General features: G+C 47.1%; 1 protein-coding gene across 2 annotated transcripts in view; it reads left to right on the top strand.

Annotated features, from left to right (window-relative positions):
- Positions 1–3437: 3437 nt before the first annotated feature.
- LOC119437458 (ATP-dependent translocase ABCB1-like) overlaps positions 3438–19907 on the top strand; it is a 36160-nt gene continuing 19690 nt past the window's right edge. The window contains exons 1-3 of one of the 2 annotated variants that reach the window (XM_049660579.1): positions 3444–3772; positions 4513–4669; positions 18522–18734. In XM_049660579.1, the coding sequence (XP_049516536.1) occupies positions 3702–3772; positions 4513–4669; positions 18522–18734 (441 nt within the window). In that variant the 5' untranslated portion in view covers positions 3444–3701. Of the gene's footprint in view, positions 3773–4512; positions 4670–18521; positions 18735–19907 lie in introns of both variants that reach the window. The other variant, XM_037704481.2, reaches the window with a different exon arrangement.

Below are 19907 nucleotides of genomic sequence, written 5' to 3' on the forward strand. Positions count from 1 at the left end.
AGAGCAGTACTTTACTATTTTCTTGTCACGCTTTTTTATTATTATTAGACTGGAGCACATCTACACAATCATGCCGTTTTAGTGACACTGAAAAACAGAAAAAAAAGATGCAGGCAAAAAATGCTTCCTGCTTCATGTAGTGTTTTCAATAAGTAGATTCCTTTTTTGCTTCTTAGTCGCACTTAAAATAAGAAATCTGTACATAATCAACGCACAACAAAAGTTCATTACAGATCATTATAGAGGAGTTTAGGTATAGTATATAATTACTTGATACATCAAGCTATTTTTAGCGCATAAGCCTGTTTGTTATAACCAGGTCCACTGTAGTTGAGGAATTTCACTGGCACATTTGAGAAAATTGAACCTTTCTAAGTATGCCCGCTTCACTCACTGTGATAAGGCCAAGACTTGTGTGTGCTTCTTTCTGGGTAGAAATTTATATTGTATATAGCATTGGGTATTGTGGAGGTCTCGTATCTCACAGGAGTACCGACCACCATGGGTTCGGGCTTAGCGAGCCACTGGGCTGTGTCAGCCATTGCCTATTCTAATCTAGTGCGCCGCTGTGTGTGCGCTCAAGTCACAAAAGGGGGCACCGACCGCTATGCACCCAAGTAAACACAGTATTGCCCTAAGTTAGTAGAAACGTTTATTTGTCTCTGGCGACACCCAACAGGGCAGAAACGCTCGGTCCCTGGCTGGCACGGGAATCAAAGGGCTCCCTCGCCAAGGGCAAAAAATACAGAAAGGGGCACCGCTATCGTGTCACTGCAGGAGTATGGCTTCCCATGACATGCCGCTAGGAAAAGTCGCCGTGGATATGCTGCTTGCTCTCACAATAAATGGGCCCACTTGTGTGAGCTCAGCCAATCTCCGTCGGCTTGGGCATCTGATAAGTGCGGCTTAGCGTAGTAGGGCTGGTAGGAACACGCGCGAACATTAGGCACCACTGTTCGGCTTAGCATCTGGAGAAGGAGCAACACCAGGTATGTACGTGCAAAGCCCGCTTGCACTCACTCTGCCGATCATGATTAGTCGCACCACTGCCGCCAGCGCGAGCACTACTGCCGCAAACAGGTCTGTTGCCAAGGCGACTCTGACAATCGTTGCAAGTTGAAAGGGAGAGATGTAGGGACGACAGAACAGGTGAATGCTTGCTCAAAAGCACTGGGGTGCACCTCCATCGCCACAGTATATACTTTAAAGGACTTAATTTTCATGAGGATGGAATAGACATTATTTTTATGAACTGCTGCCTTTTTTGCACAAATTAGTTACAGTAAACAATTTACATGTTGAAATGCAGGTCTCACTTCTCTGTGTTGGGAAACTCACTGCCTGCAAACCAGACTTGACGGAAAGCCCTTTATACAGTAGAACCCCACTGTTATGTTCTCGGGTGCTGCGTTTTCCCGGCTGTTATGTCGTTTTCGGCCAGTCCCGACACATCTCCCATAGAACCCAATGCATTGGTAACCCTGCTGTTATGTTGCAACTGTGGGACCGTTCCCCCATCATACGTTGTGAACTGCCACCCCGCTCGAGCCGGAGCGGCCATTTTTACTTTTCATATCGCTTGGCTTGGTTGCTTGACGATGGCATTGGCCACCCTAAGTGCCCGGGACGACACTTATGACGTATTTTCGGTTTTCGCCAGCAAAAGTATGGCCCTTGAGATCCATATTTGCTATCTAAAGATGGTGTCTATGATGCCTTGCGGCCCTAAAATTGGTTTTGGCTCATAGATGTTCTGTATACGGTCCAAGGGTGATAACGCCGTCACCGCGCGCCGTATGCTCTATGTGCGAGTGAAAGTGTGCGAAGGGAGCCGATGACCGCATCTAAATCTTGCGTGCGAAAGAAAGAAAAGCAGGGAGGAAGCGCGCCTTCTTCTATTGCGCTCGAGGCACTGGCGAGGGAGCGAGGGGGGAGGGATAGCAGGCGGCGTTTTACTGTACTCTGGCATCAACTGCATACTGCGCGGCTGCACGGCGGCACGTGGTCGTGCGGGCTATATCTTGAAAGCTATCTACAGTGGGGGCAGAGTCCACGCAGTGTAGGTGCGTCGGCGGCTCGTAGCTTTGTGCGTGCTGTGTGTTCTTGGCACGCAGTTAGTTGCTTTGAAGCGATAGACAACAGCACGAAGGTCACTTCGCTTGCTTCTGCAGTGGCGCTTAAATTCCTCACACCAGCATTTGACAGTGCGTGTCCGCACTCAACGAATGTGATGTGTTCATGTTTGCATGTGGGCGCTCACACCGTGCTTGTTAATATAGTTAATAAGCGAAAGTTCACAGGTTTATGCGGACGATAAAACTACTATTCTTACTTTGTATAGCTGTCTACTAATTTGCTATCGCAATTGATACTTCGGCTGTCGGGCGAAACTCCGACTTTTTTTCACATGTAAAAATTTAAATAATATTGTGTGCAGTTCAACACTACTCCCATTTCTCACTTTTGCGTGTTTCCCAGCTCTTGCGTTTCCAGGTTCTTAAGTTTTTTTTACGGTCCCTTGAAAAACGAATCAGCGGGGTTCTACTGTATCAAGCACACGGAATACAAGTTGTTTGCAAGACATTGAAAATGGCTTTTGTCAGACAAATCAAATTCTGCAAAGTGAAAATAAAATGTTGCGGGTGAACTGATGTTTCAAAAGCAGCATTTTCTTAGGCATAAAGTTTTCTTAAAAAAGCTGCAACAGGCTTTCTGTTTACCCACATAAGCCTTTCGTTTTGCCAAATTTGCGTTTCGGCAATGTCACCAATTTCATGAAATATTTAAGTGAAGGCTCTCTTAAGTCTCTTTTTCTGTTATGCTTAAACAGCATGCGTGAGAAAATTGCAGGGCACACAGCCCACTGTAGTGCCTGGCGGCATATCTTTAACTAGGCACAGCACATACAATAAGCTTTGGCATGGTTTTCACACTTCTACACATGTTTTGTGCTTAATATGCACTTCTGTGACATCCAAAAAAGTATGTGTCATAATTTTCACTTATCAGCGGCCATTTTTCTTTTCTACAGGTAAGCACAGAGAGCATAGAGAATATTAGGGCTGTTCAAGTGTTAAACCTGGAACCCATCATTTTTGGCCTGTTCATCGGCCACCTACTGGGGCCACTTATGTGAGTTTAATGTTGTAAAACGTTGTGCATTAACAATACATGAGAATTGTATCAGGCACAGTACAACACATAAGGATACATTTCCAGCTTATTTGTTAATTAGTTGCATTGTATGCCAGTTACATTGGAACAAGCAGCTAGGAATAAAAAAGTCCCAAGGACTTACACAGCCAGCAGATACATACATAATCATGCCTTGATTGTATAAGTCATGCTGCTCAGGTAACAGAGGAACACTGACACATAAACATGAAACATACATAGACACATGTTTGTGTGCCAGTGTTCTTTCATATGTCATCTAGACAGTGCAACTTATACAATAAATACATATCGTATCAACTAGTTTCTGTCAAAGCACACTTTTAGGAGTACACGGTCAAACTTGTTTTATTATGGACATAGTAACTGTGACTGGTTTCATTTACGCTCAAGCACGTACATTATACCTCGTTGAGGCGATGTCATGCCTACAGTTACTGTTGCTTTTGTCTGCAGAGAATCGAAAAAGTGGAGCATCCTGTTTGCACTCTCCTTTGCCTTCTCGCAAGGTGCAATGTTCCTAGTGTATGGCTGTGCCTTTCGTCTGGGTGCCTTCCTGGTTACGAGGGGGGAAGATGGAAGCCACCAATGTTTACAGGTGGGTGATTCAGCTTGTTTAGTTTTCTTTTTCTGGGGATTAAGCTTAACCTGTGCAGTGGCACTGAGGCTTCACTTTTTTATGACTAACAAGGAAAACCTTAACTTGAGCAACATTATTTTAGATGGATCATAATCCAATATTGCCATTTATTACAATTAAGTAATGTTTGTTGAAGGAACTTGTGCAAGAGCATACCCGAAGTAGATTGAACTTGTATGTTGTACCTATAGCTATAATTATAAGCCACTTGTCTTTCATCCATAATTTTCTTTCTTGTGTCATCTGCATTTTGTGTCCTAGGTAAACAGTAAGTGCATCGGGTTTGCCTTCAATTTCAGAAGTGGTTGAGGAAGTGGCTTGCTTCATTCACAATTATCTTTACCGACAGTATAAAGTGCTTATATTAGATGCCATTTCTTTCTAACACATTCAGACATCATGCTGGCATGAGTTTGCAACATTGCCTACACTTTCAGGAGAGCAAGAGTAAGTTGTGTCTGTGGCACGTTAGACAGCTTTAGCACGAGTATGGAACTGTCACTAACCCTGTGTAAACTAGTTCATGCAGTCTATGGTGAATCGAGTGGCTCTGACGCTCTGTCAACCCAGCTTGCACCTCTGTAAATGAAATGTGCAGCTACTGCAGCCAACTTTTCATTCTGTCGTGCTTTTAATGTATTTCATAATAAGTTTGGCCATTGGAAGTTCCTCATGCTGTGTGCATGCTCGTGGCCTAGGGTGTTCTTCACGATGGCATTCAGCGCGGTGTTTGTGGGCCAGTGGACTTCCATGTTACCCGACTATCTCTGGGCCAGGCTGTCAGCTGGCCTAGTCTTCAACCTACTCAAAGCAGAGACTGAAATCGATGGTTACTCGGATGGTGGCATGCGTCCCGTAAGTCAACACACAACACACCTGCACGATAAAAATAAAGCGAAATTAAATAAAGCGAGGTGAAGGGCTATCAGTGTGCAAACAATCTTCACATTAATGCAGGATAAAAAGCATGCTTGCTCTGAAATGAGAGCTAGAAAGTTTGCATGAGAGAAAAGTGAACGGAAGGTTAAAGAGACGAGTAAGTAATAACAGCTGTTTTTTGCATCTTTGAGAGTCCTGCAATCTCGTGTCACATATATAGATGGCGGCAAAGAAATAATGTTACAGCGCAACGAACAGCACGTCAAGTGCACTGCAAACCAAACAGCTCACAGATAACCCATCTGTCCTACTGACGGTCTCCAAAACCCTAACCACCAGCTCCATGAAGTCTTTATAGGCACTGGGCGGCCATCGTAAAGTGCCAGCACAGCGTAAGGCACTGGCAAACAGCGTCACCATCAGCAGCAGTGAGAGCAATGGCATGTGATTGTGGTGTGTGAAGTGCGTGACACAGTGCGGTGGACTGAGACAAGAAGCAGACGACAAGGAGAGCGTGCGCTGAGGTGAATTCCATGTTGGCTAAAGACGACAACGTCGAAGTGCACTGAACATGCGGCACTGTGATGTGTTTTGTTGTCACTGATCTTGGGGGCGTGCGGGTGTTAATAGAGATGGAGAAGGCAGGCGCATGGCGACACAGCAAGCAGGTTTTAATTACACGCAAACTCGAAACTCGACATAAAGCTCACTCAAACTAACACACACACTGAATGAAAAACTACCAACAAATACACAACTTAATAAAGCAATAAACATGCCCTAAATTCCTATCCACGATAGTTCTGGGCGTTTTCTACATCAAAGTCTGGCAACTTTGGCCTACTGATATCTCCATACAAGCATGGATCTCTCACTCTGTTCATCGCTGTGGTTGCTCGTATCTTTCCGGCCGGAATCTCGTAGAATCTTTTTCCATGTGGCCGTTTCGCCGATCTTCGCATAAACGTTGCTGCATAGAAGTCGGTCCTTCAACTCGCTTGTCTCGGGAGCTTGGGTAACCCGGTCGCTGTTGCTGACGTGGCAGGGAGGCTTGACGGAGTAGGCCTATTGACGTCCTCGCCCGTTGCTTCCGTTTATCTCTCTCCTCCGGTGCCGACGTGGCGTTCCGGGGATTATCAAACGCGCTGGTCTGTCGATGAAGGGGGATCCTCTCTGGAGTGCCCGGCCATGCCGTGTGGTGCTGCAGCTGGTCCAAGAAGCCTCGCTCGAAAGTCTCCAAGGTCGACGGCCACACCTCGGACTGCCCGCGTTACGGACTCGGCCGAACCTCCAAGTCTCCCATCACCAGAGCGTAGCTGACGATGCGTCCTTCCCGGCCCAGAGCCACGTCGATAATGCTCGCTCAGTGCCGTTTCTCCCTTGACCATACCTCGGGTCACGCGCTTCCGGCGCTCGCGCCGTTCAGAACGCTCCGTTTACTTCGTCCTTTTCTTCTTTTATGTCGCCGCCGGCGTCTTACTCATGACAGGCACAAGAAGAAAAACAACAAAAGAAAGACATCCAATCGCAAGACAACACAAAACCTCAAGCAGCCAATGAGGAAACGACAAATCGGCCAGAGTGGCAGAAAAACCAGGCATGCTGGCAGAAGGGGGGGGGGGAGAGTTCCAGAAGCGGCACCAGGAGAAGGTCGGCCACCGGACCGGGGGTTGAAGACGGGCTGTCGGGTTCCGGACCCGAGCCACCAAGACTTCACCCGACTGGGGCCTCCTGCCAACCCATTCCTAGCATTGCCACTCTGCCCAATCGTCAACTGCTGCTTCCCAAGGCCGGCGAGCGTCTCTGCCCGTGGGCAGAACGTGAGCTGTCGGGCTACGGGCCCGAGTTCCACGACCAGCTGCCTGGCCAGAACGCCGCCACCGTCTGCCCGTGCTGCCGAGCCGCCTGTCTTCTCGATCCAAGCCAGAGTTACGACGCATTGATAGCCGGTCCAACACAGCGACCTTTTGGTGAGAACAACACCACTTCTCTCGTCGTCTCATCTCCCGTTCGCCGCGTCGAGACTATAGTGCGCACTCACACGAGCAGCTTGCCCGGACTTGACTGTTAATAATATCATCTTAGCCATAATTGCATTTCTTGACGTGATAGTCTTTTTGAGTGTTTGTTTTATGGGTTACCTTTTGTTTCAGTTTTAATAAATGTTTGTGTGCATTCTCTAACAAACGGCTTTGTCCTCAATCGGGTTCTGGGAGGCTCCGCCTCAGAGAACCGTCCGAATCATTAAATGAACGAACCTGTCATCACAGTGATGCAGACAACGAGGCGAAGGTGCACACGGCACTTACAGTGACTTTGCACGGCTGTTTCCAAGGCCCCCGCAGGGGCGTCTGCGCAAACAGGCGTTTGGTGAGTTGCGCCACCACGTACCTGAGCACACGGGGGTTGGACCCTCCCACGCATAGCCGTGCGTGGCTTTGCCGTGTCTGGGGAAAGGGGGATCCTGGAGGTTTAGCTAATGCTGGGTGTTTGGACCTTTAAGGCCCCCTGGCGGAGGCAACACACCTCTTTGGCCTCTGCTTCACATAGACGGCACCTCTAGACTGACCCACCTAGAGGAAATCGGCAGTCACCTTTTCCTGTCCTCATCTCCACGCTCTTTTTTCTTTATACCTCCCTTTCATTACTGTCCTGTCTTCTCTTATCTTCTATTTACTTCCTATCTTCTCGGTGGCAAGGGTTAACCTTGTGTCGCTAACCTGCCTTGGTTATGTCGTATTTGGTTATAGCAGCGGTGTACAGCTGGCGTTGGCAGGACTCACATTACAGGAGCTCCTGTCACGTCCCCTTGTTGGGCTCGGTGGTGGGCGGCTGGCATCGCGGCCGAAATTAAGTAAGGATTTATGGCATTAGCTGCATTCCCCAAACTACCTGATCGTCCTCTTTTTAAAAGAGGATGCACCGAGGAAACAATGAAATTTTTTGTCCAAAGTAAAAAAATCTTTCCCCGCTACCATGTAATACATAGCGAAAACCCCGAAAAGACTGTCCGAACCGTTTCCCCATTTGTCGTTGCTAAGTGTCTCACTGACTCATTGGGCCCCGGCTACAAAGTCACAAAAATGGCTAGCAGTGACCTCTTGCTTGAGGTTCGCGACAAGCTTCAGTACGGAAATACCTTAAAGCTCGTGACATTTGGTGACATCCCAGTCACAGTGACATCACATCGATCAATGAATACGTCCAGAGGAGTCGTTTTAGACGAAGATCTCTTTAGCTTGAGTGAAGAAGAGCTTCTAGATGGCTGGAAGGACCAGAATGTAATCAAAGTGCAGCGAATAATCATCAAGCGTGAAAACAAAGAAATCCCAACAAAGCACTTGATACTCACCTTTGCAACGAGTGTACTGCCAGATTCTCTTGAAACCGGCTACACAAAGACACGAGTAAGGGCATACATACCAAACCCACGTAGATGCTTTAAGTGCCAACGATTCGGCCATGGCTCGCAAAACTGCCGAGGACGACTGACCTGTGCGAAATGTGGACGCAATGAACACAACCTTGACAACTGTACTGGTACACTCCACTGTCCTAACTGCGATGGTGAACATGCAGCATACTCACGAGCATGTCCCAAGTGGAAAAAGGAAAAGGAAATTATAACTATGAAGATTAAAGAGAACATTTGTTTCCAGGAAGCACGGAAGCGTGTTTCATTCCTTCATACCTCAGGGTATGCTGAGGCGGGCGCGTAAGGGGGCAACGCCGCAGCAGACTTCGGCATTTGCCCGCCCACAAAGAGTGTGGCCACGGTCGTGCCACCAGCCCCCTTGGTGACAGCAGCTAGCACTGCTTCGCCTGCCCTGAAGCAGGGCCCGTTGACCTCTGGGTTGGCAGGCTCCAAGGCCCCGTCTCATGAGGCGAGGCCTTCACGACGTACACACCGCTCACAAGAGCGGACATCCAGTACCTCACATGAGGCAATGGACGTTACCCCTAGCCAGCCGGTGCAGCCAGCACCGAAGGACCGCCGCGAGTCCCAGGACCGCGGCAAGAAAGACAAACCCCGCATTACGGGGCCCGGAAAGGGCCCTGTAAGCTAATCTACATTGTTCTTGTCTTAGCCACACAGCACATATTCCTTTTAACATGGATACTGCAATTATACACTGGAACATCAGAGGTCTTTTCCGGAACCTTGATGACGTTAAAGAACTTTTACATAAGTTTAATCCAAAGGTGCTGTGTGTGCAAGAGACACACCTTAAATCCACACACACAAACTTTCTCCGTCAATACGCCATTTTCCGGAGAGACCGAGATGATGCGGTGGCGTCGTCCGGTGGTGTAGCTATAATAGTCGACAGAGGAGTGGCCTGTCGGCAACTACTCCTCCGAACGCCGCTTGAGGCTGTTGCTATCCAAACAGTGCTGTTTGACAAAGTGGTGACCATTACCTCTGTATACATCCCCCCGAATTACCAGCTGTCTAGGGAAACATTTCAGAACTTTATAGATGAGCTTCCCCATCCTTATGTAGTCGTCGGAGACCTAAACGCGCATAGTACACTGTGGGGCGACTCTCGTTGTGATGCGTGAGGACGGTTAATAGAAAACTTCCTATTCTCCTCAAGTGCCTGCTTGCTGAACAAGAAGGAACCAACATACTACAGCACTGCACACAAAACATTTTCCTCCATAGATCTTAGTATAGTTTCCGGCACACTTGTGCCGTATCTGGAGTGGGAAGTCATTAATAACCCGTATGGTATTGACCACTTTCCTATCGCTTTAAACCTTACAAAGCAGGCTGAATGCCGTATATACATCCCTCGATGAAAAGTCGATTCAGCTGATTGGACGCAGTTTTGTCAAATAACACATTTGCCCTGGGACAATATCCGTGCACTTGGCATTGACGATGCAGTAGCATACTTTACAGTGTTTGTAATTGATGCTGCATCAATATGCATTCCCCAAACAAACGGGACAGCTTTGAAACGGCATATACCATGGTGGAATGAGGAGTGTAAGGAAGCGCGGAAGAAGCAGAACAAGGCTTGGAATCTCCTACGTAACTCCCCCACCACAGAAAACCTCATTAATTTCAAACGGATTAAGTCACAAGGAAGAAGAACACGCCGCCGTGCAAAACGGGAAAGTTGGCAAAAATACATCGGTAGCATTAATTCTTATACAGACGAAAGAAAAGCATGGAACAGAGTAAACAAATTAAAAGGCCGACAAACTCATCCTCTGCCGCTAGTAAATATCCAGGGAGGTACCCTCACAGATCAAGCTGATTATCTAGGTGCACGCTTCGAACGTGTTTCCAGTTCATCCCACTATTCCGACACATTCTTAAGATATCAACGACAAGCAGACTGACTGCCCTTAGATCGGAAAAGCACGCAAACGGAACCTTACAATCGCCCATTTAGCATGGCTGAATTTCAGGCTGCACTGAAATGTTGCAACAAGTCTGCGCCAGGAGCCGATGGAATAGTATATGACATGATTAATCACTTAAACCATGAAACTCACAAAACACTCCTGTCGCTTTTTAATGCCATGTGGTCTAAAGGTCACATCCTGTCCGCTTGGAAACAAGCCATCGTAATCCCAATTCTCAAAGAGAACAAGGACCCTTCTTTAGCCGTCAGCTACAGATCCATAGCGTTGACAAGCTGTTGTGCAAACTCTTTGAAAAAATGGTAAACCGACGCTTGATTCATTATCTTGAAAATAACAAAATACTAGATCCTCTGCAATGTGGATTCAGGGAAGGTAGATCTACTATAGACCATCTTGTCCGTATGGAGGCGAACATCCGGGATGCCTTCATACACAAGCAATTTTTCCTATCAGTATTTCTTGACATGGAGAAGGCCTACGATACTACGTGGTGCTTTGGAATTCTCCGGGATTTGTCTGGAATGGGTATCCGCGGTAACTTGCTGAGCTTTATCGAAAATTATCTTTGCAATAGAACATTTCGTGTGAGAGTTGGCAACGTCCTATCACGGTCATTCACTCAGGAGACAGGTGTACATCAAGGTGGGGTACTCAGCTGTACTCTCTTCATCGTCAAAATGAATTCTTTGCACACCGTTATACCGCGCACAATGTTTTATTCGGTATATGTGGACGATGTGCAGATTGGATTCAAATCATGTAATCTGGCAATCTGCGAGCGACAAGTACAGATTTGCCTAAACAAACTATGTAAGTGGGCGGATGAGAATGGGTTGAGTCTAAACCCACAGAAAAGTACCTGCATGCTTTTCTCAAACAAGAAAGGAATATTACCGGATCCCGATATTTCTCTGAAAGGAGAACGTCTGTCTGTAAGCTCTCAGCATAAATTTTTAGGTATAATCTTAGATTCTAAACTCACTTTTATCCCTCACCTGAAACATCTTAAAGAGAAATGTCTCAAAACAATGAATCTACTGAAGCTTCTGTCACGCACATTCTGGGGAAGTGACAGGCGATGCCTCTTGAACTTGTATAAGAGTCTGATACGATCACGCCTTGACTACGGCGCAGTAGTTTATCACTCTGCTGCGCCTAGTGCTTTAAAGATTCTCGATCCTGTTCACCATCTGGGTATCCGCCTGGCTACAGGTGCCTTCAGGACTAGTCCTGTAAAAAGCCTGTATGTTGAGTCCAATGAATGGTCCCTACATCTCCAAAGGACCTATTTAGCTTTCGCGTACTTCCTGAAGGTAGAATAAAATGTTGAACACCCATGTCACTCAATTACGATGAATCCACTGCCAGGCTTTCTCATAACCGCCCAGCTTTGAGGACTCCTCTGTTCCTGCGTTTGCAAGCAATGGCAGAGGAAACAGGTGTCCCACTTAGAGAAAGCTTACTAATGGCTCCCACTCGCTTTCCACCACCCTGGGAATGGCAGACCATCCAGTGTGACATCTCTTTTCTACAAGTATCAAAACATGCACCTGAAGTGCATATACGTTCTCACTTCCTCGAACTTCAAGCGAAATACTGCTGCGAAGAATTTTACACAGATGCTTCAAAGTCTCCATCTGTTGTGGCTTATGGAGCTCTGGGAGCATCGTTTTTAAAATCGGGTGCATTAAATCCACACACCAGTATATTCACTGCAGAAGCATTCGCCATACTCACGGCCGTAAAACATATAAAGGAGACACATACCACTAAAGCTATTGTGTTCACGGATTCATTGAGCGTCGTTAGAGGCTTAATGAGCTTACAAAAACATAAGAACCCTGTTTTTAATGAACTGTACTCATTGCTATGTACAGCGTACATGTGCAACCAAGTCATTGTTCTTTGCTGGGTACCGGGCCACAGAGGCATAGTAGGCAATGTAGCTGCCGACGAAAATGCTACGTCAGTAGCCTATAGTGATACTGATATAAATATGCCCATAGGAGTCGCAGACCTCAAACCCTTCATACGACATCAGTTGAGGAAGTATTGGCAAAGCCAGTGGGATACCGAAGTATTAAATAAGCTGCACATCATAAAACCAAAATTAGGGAACTGGATATCTGAGAGAACAGCAAGTCACAAAGAAGTGCTTCTTTGTAGATTAAGAATAGGGCATACTTACGGCACTCACTCTTTCCTACTGAATGGAAGCGATCCTCCGACATGTACAAAGTGTGGCGATAGTCTTACAGTCCTCCATGTTCTTCTCGAGTGCCCCGAGGTAGAAGCAGAGAGGAAAAAGTACTTCGGTTTCGCATATCGTCACCACTTACCTTTACACCCAGCATTTTTTCTAAGCAACGAACCGCTTTTTGATTTTAAAACAGTATTAAAATTTTTAGCCGAAACCAACATCTTAAAGGTCATTTGGCCCGGATACTTGTAGCATGACCTCCTCTTGGAGGTTGCAGCTGCAATACAGGCGTATTTGTAAGCACGTGCCTACCAGCCCTTGCCCCCGAAGGGCTCTGTGAGGTACTAGTGCTGCTGCAACCTCCACGACATGCAAAGATTCTTCCTCGCACATATTTTATTATCATACCGCACGTCACAAATCATTGCGATCATTTTAGTATATTTATATCCTCAGTATTTTACAGCAATTCATTTTAGGGCCCTTTACAGCCACGTTTATCAACCATTCTTAACTGATTTCATCATTTATTAACAGACCACTCATTACTTATCACTACGTGCATGGCGCTCTTTGGTGATATTTGGCCCTTGCGCCAATAAAAACTACACATCAATCAATCAATCTGTTTCCAAGGTCTGACTAACTGGAAAACGCGTTTTTGTACATCTGCTCTTGGGAAATGTTGCCACATGTACGAGGCAACTCACATTATTGGCATCATGTAGTATATAAAGCAGAAAATGAGTGCAAGTTGTGATCTCGATAACAAAGCTCACAGTAGCAAGCCAGGACGTAGAACTCCAGCAGTGTATGCTATTTTACTGTGCATGGTAACATTGTCATGTATGTAGTTAATGCATTTCGATTGGCTAAACAGCACAGAAATGGACAAAGGGAGACGTAAGCCCCCACTTTTTCTTTTCTGCACTGTATTGCTATAGGAGAGAACGTGATGGCAGTCTGTACGTCGTTCCCTACTCAGAAGGCGAAGGCAGCTAGCAGAGCGGCGGTTGCGACGACCAGCGTGGCTAGCTTTAGAACGACACTACGTGTGCTGAGCTGGTGCCTCGAGCACGTGCTGTGCTTCTCTACTTTTCACTTCGACAGCTGAGAGCACCGACCAAAGCGCCCCGCGTTGCGGCGTCGGTGGGCGCTACAGGGCCCCCCGCCCAGACGGAACTTCGAAATAGCCAGCCAGTTTAATTGCGATTGAAAGTGTCCATAGCCAGTCCGAGCTGTCAATGTGAAGGCATCGGGTCGCCATCACTACTCAGGCGGGTGGCACTGGGAGCTCCGCAACGGTCGAGGGACTCGCTGAATGGACGCTGTTGGGAGGGGGGCGTCTAGCCGGTGATATAATGCTTGGAACATGCGTCTTGAGGAAGGAAGGGGAGGCCTGTGAGGCGAATGGTATGCCGGCGGTACCCGCACGAGCGTTGTCGGCGGCGTATTATGTACCGCACCGTTGCATGGCGTGTAGGGTGCGCGCACAAGCGATGGAGTTTAAGTGCTGGATGGGCCATGACGCGTGCATTGCATGGGGATGTAGCATAGTTTGTCGGGAGGTGACAATGATCCGGCGCAGCAGCCGATGATGCGCATCATGAAGAAGCCATTGGCCGGCAAGGCAAAGTGGGTTCAGGGGCCACAGGAGCGTCCGGTGGTTTGGTGAGGATGCCTGACGTGGAATGTAGTGGGGGTCGCAGAAGGTCGTGACTCGTGTCTGCTGTGGTGATAGCCGGTAAAGTCGGAGGCAGCAGAGTAGGCACGGTGCAGAGCTCGCGCGCTGTCTCAAAGGCCAGCTCAGCGGACGCCGTGGACTGATCGGGTAGAGGGTCAGTCGGGGGCCCATCGGCAGGAGTGAAGGTGTTGGAGACGGACCCGATGGCGTGCGGCACGGGAGCCGGCGTAGGGTCGGCGATGGCACCACTGTCGCGTGTCATCATTGGAGGCGAGCAAGGCGATGACGTGGCCGGTATCATGGTCGCGTCGATACCCTTGGTGACACCATTATGTGCATACTTGCACGAAAGAGACCCCTGGAGGGAGCCGGAGGGCGGGGACTGTGCGGTAGCGCATCGGGGGGGTCGACGAGACTGTGTCGGGGCAAGTCGAGGAAGGAAGGCTTGCCTGATGGTGGCTTACGGGTGTTGAAAGAGACGCGTCTAGTGCTGGCCGGGAGGCCGTTGGCACAGAGTCGCGCACCGTGCCGTCAACCTCTGAAAGGTAGGCAGTGCCGTAGAAGTTTAGGACCAACTGCCGCAGTTCATCGTACGGGCGCGGGCCAGGCGATGGAACGCGGTGGTGGAGCTGGAGAGAAAGTGGCAGGACGTCGAGGAGTACCGTGTGCTTGAACTCCTGGATCCATATGTGGTTCATCTCCAGAGCCTCCTCGAACTGGGCGAACCACGCGCCGACGTAGCTCGACGACAATGACGGCAGTGGTAGGTCGAACTGTGGCTCCGGCCAAGTGACCATAGCAGTGTGTTGCTCGGTGCAAGGCGCGTTCTCCCAGGTCACCACAGTAGGAGGAACGTGACTGCACCTGAGGAGCTGTGCCATCGTTCCTACTCTTACAGAAGGGCAGAGGCAGCAAGTGGAGCAGCGGCTGCAACGACCAGCGTGGCTAGCTTCTAGAACGACACTGCGCGTTGCCGAGCTTGCGCCTCGAGCACGCGCTGTGCTTCTTTATTTTTCACTTCGACAGCCGGAGCCTTGTCGGCTCCTGCTGAGAGCGCCGACCAAAGTGCCCCGCGTTGCGGTGTCTGTGGGCGCTACATTGCCAATAGCACATGTCTTGGCACTTACCATTCTCTGTCCCTTCTCATTATTATTTTTTTTTCTTTTACGACACTTCCCTGATCTCAACATTTTAACAACTAGCCCAGTCTTCAGTCTTGATCTATTTCTTAAAGCTTGGTATGACGAGAACCGGTGGCGGTGTCCGGTACATGTGTACGGCCAGCGTTGGTAGCGACTGTAAACACACCACGCTGCATTGGCATTTGCCATCAATGCAGAGCACGCAGAGTCATGTACCAGCCATAACCAGGGCTGAGAAGCACGAGGAAAGAAAATATACCCCGAAAGAAAAAGACTGCGCCAGTGAGAGGACGACAAAATGGCAACTACATATCCGCGTGCTTGCCTTCAATGCCCAAGCTGTGTAGCCACCACACCTGTGGAATCGAAGACACTCAATTTACGTGGAACACGAAGCTCTTGTGGTTGAATGGCTTCTTTATTTATGATAGAACAACAAAACAAAGCAGAGCAGCATCGTATATTGTACATACAGATGCCTATGAAAGTGCATGTCCAGGCTTTCCACCATTCCACCTGGTGAAGTGAGAAAATTTGTAAAAGTAGTTTCACTAACCTCGCATGTGGCCGAAGGCCAATAAAGCTCCAAACTAATTTTGCGCAGCACAGCCTAAACTGACAATGGCGAGAATTAAGATTGCGAGGCATCGGTACTTTGCACATATTCACGATGCACATCGGGCTGCATGGGTGAACGCAAAATGCACTTGTGGCCTCGGTCATCAGAAAACTTAAACTTTGATGGAGCACAACACTGAGAAAAAAATGCGTAAACGAATTTCCTGATGTGCTGGCTCTCTAAAAAACAACGAAAATGATTTTACCATGGCTATTCACTTTTTCATAATGCCCAATTGTACATTCTTGCGGCACTGTCCACATCAAAAACTTTGATCGTCGACTGTATGTGTGTTCGTAGTTGGCTGCCAGTGGATTATTTTGCATAACAATCTGAGCACTGTTCAAGGTTTCACTTAGTAGATATAAGCCCGCCTCGGTAAGATTTCTGAAAACCCAGTAAACTTAAAATGTTTTAACAACAAAAAAAGTGTAGGCCTTATATGAGTAAATAATGACATTTTAAGATTGCATACAATAAATGAGTAAGCTTATAGAAATACATGTAGCATGTCAGGCATTAACTTGTTATCTAGTTTGTTTATTTCCAAAACGTGAGGAGTACAAAAGCAAGAGTATACAGACAAGTATCGCAAAGTCAAGGACTATGCCAGGACCCTCCTTTAGTAACTTGTATGAACTTGCAAATAAGTATGTAATTTAAACAAAGATAATTATGCATGTGCCATCCCTAAAACAAGTAGGTTTCACGTAAGCTCTAGTGGGAGAACATTTAGGAATTTTTGTATGTCTGTATGCTCATTGCTGACCAGCAGTAATGTCTGTGCTCATAACTACACTAAGGCAGAGTGTGGCACTTTGGCATTCTGAGGTGTGACACAATGATTAAGTTTTCTATATCAAGGAGCATGTGAATCGCAACACGACAGCCTTTACTCACTTGCTGAATTAAGTAAAAGTTAGCCCGCCCTCTTCTTGTGTGGCTATAAGCAGATGAGCAGTCAACTGTCCCTCAAGGGGGTCACCTTTGCCTACCCAAGCCGACCACAAGTCACAGTGCTCCAGGGACATGACCTTGAGCTAAGCCCCGGCGAGATGGTGGCACTGGTAGGTGCCAGTGGCTGTGGCAATCAACCGTGGTCAAAATTCTTCTGCGTTTCTATGACCCCCAGCGTGGGCAAGTGGGGAAAGCCTCTCTGCTCACTCCATCTGTATTACATGTTTGTTTGTTTAGCCGCGGCAGTGACTTAGCGGCTGTGGTGTAGCAGCTACGTTCTGATGGTGGCAGAATGTAAACATGCTCACGTACTGAGAGTTATGTGCAGATTAATTAACCTCATGTAGTCGAAATATAATGTGGAGCTTCCCCACTGTGGTTTTTCTAATAGTGTGTGAGTTGCTTTGAAATGTTGAATGCCATAACGTGAGTTCGCTTTTCTTTTGTTTGTTGGTTATTGAAAATAGTGTCAGCTGGCTTCTGGCAGGCAAAGGAAGAATGGTAACTCGTGATGAGACACTTGGCATTATGTCCTGTACTATAACAAAGGAAAGCAATCTTGGTCTCAATAGCATAATGGAAGGTGTTACACAGCAGTGTTACAATAGCAGAAGGTGTTACACAAATCATAGTACAAAATATACGTGTGCCATGCTCACTCGCAGGTGCATGGACACACAACTACATAGGAGCAATGCTGATTGGGAAGTACTTACAGGCGCTGGGATAGACGAGCCTACGGACTACATGCAAATAATTATGTGCTCTAAGTTTGATGGGACACTTATGGACTTTCTTTCCAAAGATGCCCTGCATGCATTTAAGTACGTATAATACACCATCCAGCAACCTGTGCAGACAAAAAAAATTCCTAGCAAGTTAGTAACAGATCAAAGTATAATAAAATCGCTGTCCCACTGATCACCTTCTTTGGGACCACAGTAAAATGCCTACATGAACTCATCAAAACATTCTCTCTGAGTCACTCTGATTTCTTGTTGAGACAATGTATTTTTTTTCTTGTTGGCATTGAGACATCTGTTACTTAAGGCACATCTGGAATGTGAGGAATGACATTTCATCGCTGCTTCACTTTAAACGAAAGATGTGAAGATGGTGTTGGGCCACTGAGAAAACATGCTCTGGGTTTTGCAGCAGTCTTCAGTGAGTTTGTGGCAATTAAAGTGTTGATGTCACTGGAGGTTTGCCTTTTTTTATTCACTCCATGTTTGCAAAGTCTAGGCATATTGTTAACTTTTCTCCAGCCAGCGAGGCTGTGTTGCAGAGTTTCATTGTTCTCATTGCTTACTTCATATGAATCCCAGGAAAACACATTCTCTTTCAAAGGGTTATACTAGTTGTGATGAAGCAGAATTTGTAGGTGCTAATTTTTTAACCTGTTGGTCCACTGTCTTTCGCAAGTCTTATGCAGTACATTCTTGGCAACATAAAAAATAGAGCTCTGTATAATATTTGATTTCGAAATTAAAAGGACACGAGAGCTCGTGTGCTATTTCTGTGTGAGGGGATCCCACCTTAGCAACTCTGGCAAATGTTAAGGGAAGGGAGGAAATTGTAATATATATGATAAACTGCCTTTCAAATAAAATAAGTGAGCATCAGTAAGCTATGGTGACGCTTTTTCTGTGCTAAGTGGATGGCTTGGCACCTTTGTTTAGTTCTCACAGATTCACTGAACTTAACTTTTGATAACACAAACAGATTTCTAAAGTCCATATGTGTTCGTATTAGAAGGAGTCCAGTGCGTTTCTGAGAGCTACGCTATTATGTCAAACTTGACGATCTGTGGTTCTTGATCCCTGGTTCCCTTGTGGTTTTGCGTGCAGTACTTGGATGGCATGGATGTGAGTGCAATCAATGTAGGATACCTGCAGCAGTGCATAATGGCCTGCGAGCCACGGCTCTCCTTAATGGACCACACCCTCGGGGAGAATGTGGTGTATGGCCTTGACCCGTCTTCTGGGGTGCCCAGCCAGGAGGAGCTAGAGGAGGCAGCCCGCATGGCACGTTTCCACAATTTCGTCAGCCAACTCCCCTTGGTAAGTACACCCTAGCACTGGCATCAAGTAGAGCTTACGTGAAACAGCTTTGGTGTTGTAAGTACCGCAAAAGAGCATTTCTCTGTGAGTGGAGTCGGATAAGTGCAGTGCTTCGACACTTGTTTCCGATTAACAGCTGCTTTGCATGGCCTCGAGAAAGACGGCTACTGCCCTGTACAGCAGAGTACTGTCAAGTTATGAACAAAGCTCGAACATGAGAAAGCAAACCACAAGGGGACATTCATTCATCGTCACTTCATTCATTCTTTCACAAGTAATTCATTCGCGAGCGTTTAGTTTTTGGGCTATAGCACTTTTAATGCCCAGTTATGCCACAATCATACATCGCAGGTGTTCTACTACTGTTTCATTCTGTTAGTGTTTCGTTTGTAGCATGATATTAATAGAGAGTCATCATGGAGTTAAAGTTGTTTGAGATCATTTTTGTACAGAGACAGACGGAAGAGAAAAGGTGCTTCTTTGGTCCAGTGCAATTCTAACTAAAATCGTCTACTACTGATCGTGAGGTCGGACGTTTAACCAATGTCGCAGTGGTTGGTCCCAGGCAAGGGTTAAACATGCACACCTGTGTGTTAGAGTTTTCATGTGTACAAAGAAAATACACATTCAGACAGACAGTTCCTTGCAAGAAGTATACCAACCTAAGTGTATGTTCAGAGCATGGCTAGCTCGGTTACCATCGCTTGATATTGGCCCCAAGATGGCTTTCGAGAAACCCTATTGTTTGTGTCGGTCTCCTGTAGTACTGATTTGTCCATGTCTTATTAGTGACTACATTGAGGCAAAGATTGAGTGCAGCACGATTTCTTAGCTGAGCTAAGCACCGTAATTGCACTTGTCATCTGGGGTGATATCCCGGATTGCTCCTAGCAGCTACATGTTCTATCTTCAGTTGTACACAAAATTTGTCCCCGCAGGGGCGTCTGCATCAGCAGGCATTTGGTGTGTGGCGACACCACGGACCCGAGCACACGAGGGTTGGACCCCCCTCGCCTAACCGTGCGTGGCTTAGCTGTGTCCGGGGAAAAGGGGATCCTGGTGGTTTAGCCAAAGCTGGGTGCTTGGACCTCTATGGCCCCTCGGCAGAGGCAACACACTTCTTTGGCCTCGGCTTCACATAGATGGCACCCCCTGCCTGACCCACCCGGGGGA

This window comes from Dermacentor silvarum, chromosome 1 (assembly GCF_013339745.2).
Source record: "Dermacentor silvarum isolate Dsil-2018 chromosome 1, BIME_Dsil_1.4, whole genome shotgun sequence".
Classification (NCBI taxonomy): Eukaryota; Metazoa; Arthropoda; class Arachnida; order Ixodida; family Ixodidae; genus Dermacentor; species Dermacentor silvarum.